Source organism: Neophocaena asiaeorientalis, unplaced genomic scaffold (assembly GCF_003031525.2).
Source record: "Neophocaena asiaeorientalis asiaeorientalis breed wild unplaced genomic scaffold, Neophocaena_asiaeorientalis_V1.1 scaffold114, whole genome shotgun sequence".
NCBI classification, from domain to species: domain Eukaryota; kingdom Metazoa; phylum Chordata; class Mammalia; order Artiodactyla; family Phocoenidae; genus Neophocaena; species Neophocaena asiaeorientalis.
Genome location: NW_020173116.1, coordinates 7,327,995 through 7,337,959, shown reverse-complemented (window position 1 = coordinate 7,337,959; position 9,965 = coordinate 7,327,995). Strand labels below are relative to the sequence as shown.

The window sequence follows — 9,965 nt, the reverse complement described above, 5'->3', positions numbered from 1 at the left end:
GAGTTATCGGAGCCTTCCCGCGCCCCAGCTACTTCTCACACGAAATAGGACTGGTGGCTGAGGCCGCTGTCCATCGCCCCTCACCCCTGCCTCATTGCATCCTGTCTCCACCCCACCATACTGCAGCCTCCCCTCTCCGTGTTTTTAAGTTGGCCTTTCAAGCAAACTGCGTTTCTTTCCCTTCCTCCCTTCCTTTTAAATTTATTTATTAAAATTTTAAAAATTGTGGTAAAAAAGATGTAACAAAATGTACCATCTTTACCATTTTTTTTTTTTTTTTTTTTGCGGTCCGCGGGCCTCTCACTGTTGTGGCCTCTCCCGCCGCGGAGCACAGGCTCCGGACGCGCAGGCTCAGCGGCCACGGCTCACGGGCCCAGCCGCTCCGCGGCACGCGGGATCCTCCCGGACCGGGGCACGAACCCATGTCCCCTGCATCGGCAGGCGGACCCCCAACCACTGCGCCACCAGGGAAGCCCATTTTTACCATTTTCAAGCGTGCACTTCGATAGCATTAAGCGTGTTCACTCACATTACCGTGAAACAGATCTCCAGAACTTCTCCATCTCGCAGAATTGAAACTGTACCCGTTAGACAACAACTCCCCATTTCCCCTCCTTCAGCTCCTGGCAACCACTGCTCCACCATCTGCCTCTGAATCTGACTTCTCCAGATACCCCGTGTAAATGGACTCATACACCACTTGTCCGGTTGTGATTGGCTTATGTCACCGAGCACAGTGCCCTCAAGACAAACTGGCTTTCTTATCTACGAATCTGTTTCTCTCCCCGAGCAGGGTGATTATGATTGTTTATTCCTACGAATGTTAACACCCTGCCCGGGCAGCTGGGCCACCTGTCTTCATCACGTTCTCCCCATGGTTCTGACCCCTACCTTTTGAGAAACAGTGGATTCCAGCCAGGGCAAGACGCCGAGCGACCTCAGCTCTGTCATTTCCCTTCACTGGATGTTGGTGGGGAGGGTGTCCCCAAATCCTTCAACTCCAGGATTTAAATCCAGCTGGGCCCTTGGTGACCAGGCTCCGAGGATGGGCCTTTTGAGAGGCCAAAGGCTACAGAGGAGGGGGAATATGGGTAAGGAGCTTTAATTCCTGCACCTGTGAAATGGGGCTAAAATGCTGATTTTGTAAGGCTGTTGTGGGAGTGACAGGGGTAGCACCCATGTGAGGGTCTAGGTACCCAGAAGTTCCACTTTTCCACAAGGCAGGCTTCTCTGGGGGTGCTGGTTGTCCCTGGTGGTCAGTTTGTGGGTTTCACTGATCCCGGTTCTTGTGATTGTTTACTGTTCTGTGTGTATACTACAATAAAAGCTTATAAAAACGTAGTGAGTTTTTTCCTCCTTCCACAGTCAGACTGGGGGTGCCTCAGGGTCTCAGGTAGTCTTCCCCACATCTGAGCACAGGGCAGGGGCAGGAAAGGGGTGTCCCCAGGTTTGAGGATGAGGTACCATCCAGCACTGCAGTCTCTCACTTTTCTGCGACGTTTCTCTGCCCCCTGGTGGTGGGAGGGGACCTGAGAAGAGATACACTCCCCAAGTGGGACCCCCCCCCCACCCGCAGTGTGCCTAGCGCGTGGCTTTTCCCCACCCTCTCGCCCACTTCAGCCAAGCTGGGAAGGATCTGACCAGGATCCAGAAGCCTTGGGCCTGGGCTGGGAGGGGAAGCGCAGGCAGCAGAGGGCGGGGCTGCAGGTGGGGTTGGTTGGGAGGGGCTGCAGGTGAGGGCTGGAAAAGCTGCTATTTAAGGGGGGGGGCCATTGACCATAAGTTTGTAATTAGGCTGCCTCATCTCGTGGGAATTGGTGCTCCTGCTAGCTGAGGGGCCAGAGAGGCCCATCTCCGGCACCATGAGTATAGGAGGCCTCTGGCCATGGGTGCTGGCTCTGCTCTCTTTGCCCGGTAAGTGGGTTGCCTCGCCCTACTGCCCCCGTCGTTTTGGTTCTAGCCTGCGGAGTCCTGGGGGCAGCCAGAGGGTGTGGCTGGCGCCCGCAAGGGATGGGAATTGATCTGCATGGGTCAGAGAATGGGCTTCCAGGGATGTTCCTAGAAGCCAGCTCCTGGGGGGCCGGGGAGGACCTCCGGAGGACGCTGGGAGCAGAGGGCCTGCCTGGCAGGAGAGGGCAGGAATGACGCTCCAGGCGTTCGTGCACTGCTGGCCATGCCAGGCTTGCCCAGGCTGAGCCCATTTCCAGACCCCTGGGCTGACGAGGGGGGCAGGGGGCAGGGTCTGAGGCTAGCCCACACCCAGCTGTCAGCGTTGGAGACTGAGGTCTGTCCCCATATTCCTCCCTCTTGCTGCCTCCCCTGCCTCATACACACCCAGACACTTGGAGCCTGGGGCTGCCTTTTGAAGTCCAGTCTCAGTCCCGCTAAGGGAGCTCCTTCCTCAAAGTTGTCCAGGCTTCAGCAGCAGGTGGGGCTGACAGGGGGGGCCAGGCAGGCTCCCAGGACTCCCTCCTGGAGACCTATCTTTGTGAAGGGCCTGGGTCTTGCCGTCTGACACCCCACTCCCACCCCACCCCATGTCCTGTCATCCTGTGTCACCATTGGGGGCACTCTGGCCATCATGCATATGTAGCTGTGTGTCTGGGCCAGGTTTCATCCTAGGAGTGCCCTCGGCCTCTCGCTGCCCAGGAGTCTGTGGGACCAGATTCTCAGAAGACCTCACCCCCGAGGGGACCCAGACGTCTTGGGATAAGGACATCCCTGCAATTAACCAAGGTGAGGGCACTGTATCTTCTCTTGGGGTTTGGGGTATGAAGTTGTCCATGTGGCGCGTGAAAACTGTGCTGAATGCTCAGAGAACAGAGAAAGCTGGGAGGAAACGTGCCAGCTTTCTTAGTGGGTCTTGGAGAGTAATGGTTCCACGGGCAAATTCTTTTTTTTTTAAATTTTTATTTATTTTTTATACAGCAGGTTCTTATTAGTTATCTATTTTATACAGACTGGTGTATATATGTCAATCCCAGTCTCCCAATTCATCCCACCACCACCTTCACGGGCAACTTCTTAAGTCTATTTTTCTGCATCTTCTCTACTGGGTTGTTACTTTTATTAAGAAGGGGGAAAACAAGAGGTTTATAAAAAAATGGAGAGCCCCGTACTTCTATCAGGCCAGGTCTGGTGTTGAATAGAGTCACTAGTGGCTGTTTGGAAACAGGTCAGCCAGCTGTTCAGGATGACCTGCAGGTGTGAGGCGCTGGTGGGGGGAGGTCCAAAGACCGGGAAGCGTGAGTCTCTGGCCTCCCTGCCTGGGGATTTCAGCTGAAGAAAGAGAACATACAGATAATCTGGGACAAAGCTAGTAGAAATAGAAACTGGAGTTCAGAATGGGGTTGGGGGGTAAGGGGTAGGGGATGGGAATCTGCCGCATGTGGTCTGCGCCTCCCCTTCCTCTGTGAAAAGCTTGAGCAGGGCCGTTCACCACCTTTAGGTCACTGTGGCTGGTTCTGGCCATCTCCAGACCAATCTGAGGCCTCCTTGGCATTGCTCTCCAGCTGCTGTGGAGGATTCTCTCTGCTAGGGCTGCTGGTGGCCCAACGACCTGTGAGCCTAGTGTAGTACCGGCCATAAAGCCCTTGACCGGGAGACTCACGCCCTCCCCAGCTGCTGGGAATGTTGACTGCTAAGGCCTCGCAGCTGGAGACCCTCAGCCAGGGATACCTGGGAAGCTATGCCCTGCCCTGCCCCGGGCGGCCCAGCCACAGCGACTCATACAGGACGTGGGTCTGGCCCCATGCCTCCAGGTGGGATAAGTCTGTAGTGCCACTTGGGGTCCAGAGCTCCTATGGGGTCCGGCTGGGGCTCTTCCCCAGCGCTCTTCACCTCTCCCTGCTTCCACCATCAATCACCTGCAGATGGCTCCCTGGCTCAGGCTCTGCTTCTAGGGAACCCAACCTCCAGGATGCCAGGCACTCTTCTAAGGTTCCTGCTGGGGCTGATATCCTAGTAAAGAGGCTGTGGAGAGGGCTTCCAGCTGTGGCAGAAAACAAGGCTGGAGGGAGGGGGAGGGGGGAAGGGGAGGGCAGGAGCCAGTACCCACCCTCCTATGGTGGTGCAGGCTGGCGTTTCTGTCACTTGCCACTCTAAGGGTCCTGAGTATCACACCGATGGGTAGGGGGTGAGGTGGGCTGGGAGAGCCCAGGGCGTGTTCTGAGGAGTGTGGCTTGGGCTGGAGCAGAGGATGAAGACAGCTGGAAGAAATGGCATCTTCCTGAGAGCAGAGGGCCTCAGACGCAGGAGCTGGGACTGGATTTTTTTTTTTTTTTTTTTTTTTTTTTGGCCATGCCATGGGCTCACATGCGGGATCTTAGTTCCCTGACCAGGGAGCAAACCCGTGCCCCCTGCAGTGGAAGCGTGAAGTCCTGACCACTGGACCGCCAGGGAAGTCCCTAGACCTGGCTTGTGTGGATCTCAGGAGACGTGCACCTTCTGAGCAGGGGAAGGGTGAGATCGGGCTGAGAAGCATTGCACACGTTTGTAGACTGGGACTCGGGCTGTGTGACCTGCCTGAGGTCACTTGCCTGTGTGACAGCCTCAGAGCCCGAAGGAGGATGGACGCTGGGGTTGCCTGGCCTGGCAGCCAGGGTCTCTCCTGCGCCGGTCCTCAAGTCTGTGCTGTGGAGGGCATGGACCCACACACGCCCCTCCCTTCCTTCCCAGGGCTCATCCCAGAGGAAACCCCGGAGAGCAGCTTCCTCCTCGAGGGCGACATCCTCCGGCCGGTGCGTGTGAGCATGCGCACACACACGTGGGTGTAAATAACCTCACAGGTAGTGTCAGAGACCTTTGAGTCCACCCCTTGGCGTCATGGAGGGGTGACGTGTGAGGGATCCACCGTTGCTGCTCGTAGCTCTTCTTGCCAAAGTCAGAGCGAATGTTCTGCTAGGAATAAGCCAGCCTGAGGGAGGGTGAGCTCTGGAGTGGTGGCAGCAGTCAGCCTGAGAGGGCTTCCTGAAGGAGGGGGTTTGGACTTTCAAGACCCAGCTTGCTACCCTACCTGGGGGAGGTGCCCAGGGAGTATCGGGACAAAGGAAGAGGTAAGCACAGGTTGGCAGAGTGGCCGGTGGGGCTATAGGGAGGTGTTTGTGGGGAACATTGGTGGTGGGAGCAATGGTCTCGGGACGACGGAACAAGAAGTAACACAGGAACCATCCTGCCCAGGGGTGGGGGCAGGCTCAGAAAGGGAGAAGCCTGGATGGGAATAGGGGCGACTTGCATTGCCATCTTTTAGGAGACACTTGCCTAAATTGGGGCGAGGGTGGGCAGAAGGTTCCTGAATAGGACAGTGGCCTGGTGGGAGCTAGACTGTGCTCCTGGCCTGAGGCTGTCCACTGATGGCACAGCATAAGGCTGGGCCGAAGACTGAAGGCCAGCCTGGGGCAGGGCAGGAACCCCCGGGGCCAGGCGAGGCCCCTGTTCCCAGTCACCCAGTGAGTGCCGGGGGTAAAAGCAGAATCCAGTAAAACCTTTGGTACCAGTGGGGCAGGACGTGCTGGGGTGCTCTGAAGCCCAGGCTTCAGAGTTGGCAGAAGAATAAAGAAAGTTGCTAAGGCCATGGGTGTTGCCTTAGAATCAGCCTGAGGAGGGCTGTGTCCCCATCTTCCCACCTGCACATTCAGAGGAGTTCTGTGGACTGCTGTGCTCCAGGAAGGAGTAGCGGGGGGGGGGGCGCTGCTGGTGGAGCTGAGCCCCTCTGAACTAGGCCCCCTGGGGTGCTGGGATTCCTAGCCAGCCTCTTCATTTTGTCTTGTTTCTCTTCTTGATAGAATAAGTTGTTAAGTTCTGTTATGTAGAAGAAAGGGTTGTGCTGTGTGTCATAACTCACAGAGCTGGCCCGCTGACGTCCCAGCTTCTATCCCATTTCTAATGACCAGCTATGCTCATGTACCCAGGGGGGTCTGCGGCTCACATCTTTAGGGCTCCCATGGCTGGAGGTGTGGCACCCTTGGGGGCGGGAAGCTTGGCTGACCGGGGTCCCTGAGCCGCCCTCTCTCCTCAGAGCCCTTTCCAGCTGTTCTCAGCGACCAAAAACAAGTGGCCCAAGAACGGTGGCGTAGTGGAGGTCCCCTTCCTGCTCTCCAGCAAGTATGGTGAGTGAGCCAGCCCCTCATTCCCAATGCAGCCCAGGCTCCTCTCTGGGTTTTTGTTCCCTCTTCCCCTGTATCTCTGCGCCCCTTCTACCGCTACCACCCAAGTAGCCCTTCTACCAGAAGCCCTTCTATCCCTGCTGGCCCCTGAGCTGGGAGGCTAAAATCCTGGAGGAGCTGATGGGAAATGTACATCTAGGGACTGTCTGATCCATTTCAAGACCAAATGGCCCAGAGGACAGTTATCTGCCCCAGGTCACACAGCCAGGGTCTGTCTGGAACCCTGCTTTCTTCTCCCCACACCATCACACTGCCCTTTCTAGACATTCCGTTTTGGGGGAGTGATCTGAAGCTTGGTTCCCTCCCCAAGTGCAGACTTCCAAGGCGCTGCAAGGGCTCTAGGGGCTGGGCTGGGGCATCAGCCAGGGTGTCTCCTCTTCAGATAAGCCCAGCCGCCAAGTCATCCTGGAGGCGTTTGCTGAGTTTGAGCGCTTCACGTGCATCAGGTTTGTTGCCTACGAGGGCCAGAGGGACTTCATCTCCATCGTCCCCATGTCTGGGTAAGTGCTTCCGGGTATGTGTGCAAGTGTGTGTACTCGTGCATGTACGGGGTGAGAGCCACAGCTGTCTTCAGTTCAGCCTGGAAATAACAAAGCTGTGGTCAAAGACCTGTGTCTGGGCCTCTGTCCCGGGTCCAGAGTACCCCTGCCCATCTGAGTGGTTTACCCAGTGCGAGCTGGACCTACAGATACTCAGGGCAGGAGGTGGAGGAGACGTGGGCAAGGAGGTGCTCGACTCTCCTTTAAAGAGCCCTCAACTCCATCTCTGGGGAGATTTTGTGGCCTGGGGACTGAGTGCAGGTTTCATGAGACAGACCTGACCTCAGATCTGGGTTCCGCAGTGCAGGAACCAGGTGACTCTGGAATGTCCCTTAACTTCTGAGTCCCTTCTGCCTTCTCTCTGCAATGGGGTTGATGGCAATACTGCGTTCCTAGCTTGCTAGGGGCCTAAGAGAATGTGGGTGAGAGCTTTGACTTGGGGCTCCCCACATGGGGACATTCACGTAATGAGCTGCTTCCGTCATCCACATTAGTATTGACTCCCACCAACTCCTCTCAGTGCAGGCTACAAAGGGGGTTCCAGTACACCCCCTTGGCAGAGGGCCAGGCAGTCAGGGGACTTAGGGCCAGCAGGCTCGGGACTGAAGCCCAGGATGGGGACTAGCTGTTGGTGCTCACTTATCCCAGGTCTTAGGAGGAGGGGTGAGGGTCCTGGGTCTGCAGATTCTCTGGGCTGGTGCCCACCCAGCACTCTTATGGCCCTGCAGGTGCTTCTCGAGCATAGGGCGCAGTGGAGGGATGCAGGTGGTGTCCCTGGGGCCCAGCTGTCTCCGGAGGGGCCCGGGCATCGTCCTGCACGAGCTCATGCACGTGCTGGGCTTCTGGCACGAACATTCGCGAGCCGACCGGGACCGCTACATCCGTGTGAACTGGAACGAGATCCTCCCAGGTGAGCCGGGTTGTGAAAGGCCAGGCTAGGCCAGGGGACTAGGGGGTGGGGGGGTGGGAGAGGTAGTCCTGCTGGGAGAAGGTGGCAGGAGGCACGGTCCAGACCTGAGGAGTTGCCCGGCTATTTGGGAGTGGTCGTCCATCTTCCCCACTCCCTGCCTGTCTCCCATGGGGAAGGTGGGGTTCCTGCTTGCCTCCGAGACCTGGAGAATAGTCCAGATGCTGCAGCTCTGGGCCCTGAGCCTTCACTGCCACCCACAGTTACCCTGAGCTAGGGCAGAAATTTGCTGTGTGCCTCGTTTCTCTTCACGGACACCGGCAGTTACCTGAGGATGGAGCTGATGGTCTTAGGAATCTCGCTCACTCATACTCAGCTAGCAGCCCCTCATGCTCTGGACACTGCTGTGTGGAGTCAGGGCAGGGACTGTGTTCCAGCCAGGGCGCTGAGCCGAGACGGAAGTCCTGGAGGTAGTGGGCCAAGTGTCAGACGCAAGAGGCGCAGGGCAGTCCTGTGCGGCTTGGTGTGTGTGAGACGGGTGCCGATGGGCACCTGGGACAGAAAGTACAGGGAGACCAGGCTCTGAAAGGTGGCAGTGGGAAAGCTGAGGCTGGTCTGGGGAGTGGGCCACTGCACTGAATGCCAGGGTGCGGGGTATGGTACCAGGGATCTGACTCCAGCAATGCGGGGACCCTGACCTTTGGCAGAGGGGGACAGCCTGCTGCAGGAGGTGAGGGGAGTCCAGACAATCGCTTTGTGAGGGAGGGGAGCAGAGGAGATAAGTGATGACTTGGGTTTGGGGGTATGGAAACAGAAGATTTGGAAGGCTTCCTGTAAGCGGAGGCTTCTGGTGTGAGCGCCTTTGCTGCTGCTGTGGGGTTAGCCAGGTGAAATGGTCAGAGGTGGAGCCCAAGATGCATGCATGGATGCCCTTCCACTCCAAGAAGGAGATGGGAAGATGGGTAGAACCTCTCAGTGGGACGGAGATTGGAGGTTGAGATCAGAGATTAGTCTAGGTAAGTGGGGAGAAGACAGTGACAACATAGCCTGAAAATAGATTATAATCCTTTTAAGTGCTCATGGAGGGACTTCCTTGGTGGTCCAGTGGTTAGGACCCTACGCTTCCACTCCAGGGGCACAGGTTCAATCCTTGGTCATTTGCTCATGGAATTCTTTTTTTTTTAATTTATTTTTTATTTATTTATTTATTTATATGGAATTCTTGTAAAAACTTATGATAGCCATAAAAACTTCAAATTTGAAAAAGTAGAGTTAATACAAACAGTTTGATCATGATGTAAAAAGTAGAAACTAATAATAAAATGAAAAACTTTATCCAACTGGAAATTAAAATTTAAAAAACAACAAACCTTTCTTTTAGCTATGAAGTAAAAGAAATTGCAGGAATTCTTAAAACATAAAAACACATTAGAACCAATGGTTCACAGCTAAAGCAATGCACAGGGAAAACGTGTAGACAAATACTTACATCAATAAACAGAGAGAACAAATTAGGCATTTCAGGGCTTCCCTGGTGGCGCAGTGGTTGAGAGTCCGCCTGATGATGCAGGGGACACGGGTTCGTGCCCCGGTCCGGGAGGATCCCACATGCCACGGAGCGGCTGGGCCCGTGAGCCATGGCCGCTGAGCCTGCGCGTCCGGAGCCTGTGCTCCGCAACGGGAGAGGCCACAACAGTGAGAGGCCCGCGTACCGCAAAAAAAAAAAATAATAATAATTAGGCATTTCAATCCAAGTTAAGAAAAAAATGAAAGCAGGAGGGAATTACTGAAGGTAAAAGCAGAAATTAATGAGTTAGAAAACAAACAGCACTAATAAACTAGAAAAGCTGTTTTGCTTTTGTTTCTTAACAATAAAACAAGTTAAACACCAGCTACCCTAATGGAAAAACTTGCCTAAGAATGGACAAAAATGAGAATACATTTTACTTAGTTAATATGTACAGAACAAACTGCTAAAATATGCAAACTAATAACAGTAATTAACTGGAGGTGGGGAGGCGGGGACTCAGGAAGGGGCTGGAGTGGGAGATGGAACTAAGCAGTCTACTGGGCAGGTATTTTCAGGCAGGTGATGGGATATAAAGGGGTTGGAATTCCATTTTAGTGGTATGGAGGCTGCTGGTGACCATGGATGGGTGTGGAGGTGGCTGGCTGGGTCTGGGGGGTTTGGAGGGTGCAGCTCTTCTTTCAGAGGCTCACTGTGAAGGGCAGGACTTGACCGAGGGAACCTAGCCCCTCCCAGGCCTGGAGGAGCCAAGTGCCAGGGAGAAGCAGGTGCTCTGGCCGATGGCAAAGGGCTGGACTCCACACCCAGGGATGGGGGTAGGGGGTAGG

The 9,965-nt window shown here is 55.3% G+C and overlaps 1 protein-coding gene across 1 annotated transcript in view; it reads left to right on the top strand.

Annotated features, from left to right (window-relative positions):
* The first annotated feature begins 1,862 nt into the window (after positions 1–1,862).
* The window catches only part of ASTL (astacin like metalloendopeptidase), a 14,371-nt gene continuing 6,268 nt past the window's right edge, over positions 1,863–9,965 (top strand). The window contains exons 1-6 of the mRNA XM_024743964.1: positions 1,863–1,914; positions 2,611–2,736; positions 4,678–4,739; positions 6,017–6,107; positions 6,547–6,664; positions 7,432–7,613. Of these exons, the coding sequence (XP_024599732.1) occupies positions 1,863–1,914; positions 2,611–2,736; positions 4,678–4,739; positions 6,017–6,107; positions 6,547–6,664; positions 7,432–7,613 (631 nt within the window). The remainder of the gene's footprint in view (positions 1,915–2,610; positions 2,737–4,677; positions 4,740–6,016; positions 6,108–6,546; positions 6,665–7,431; positions 7,614–9,965) is intronic.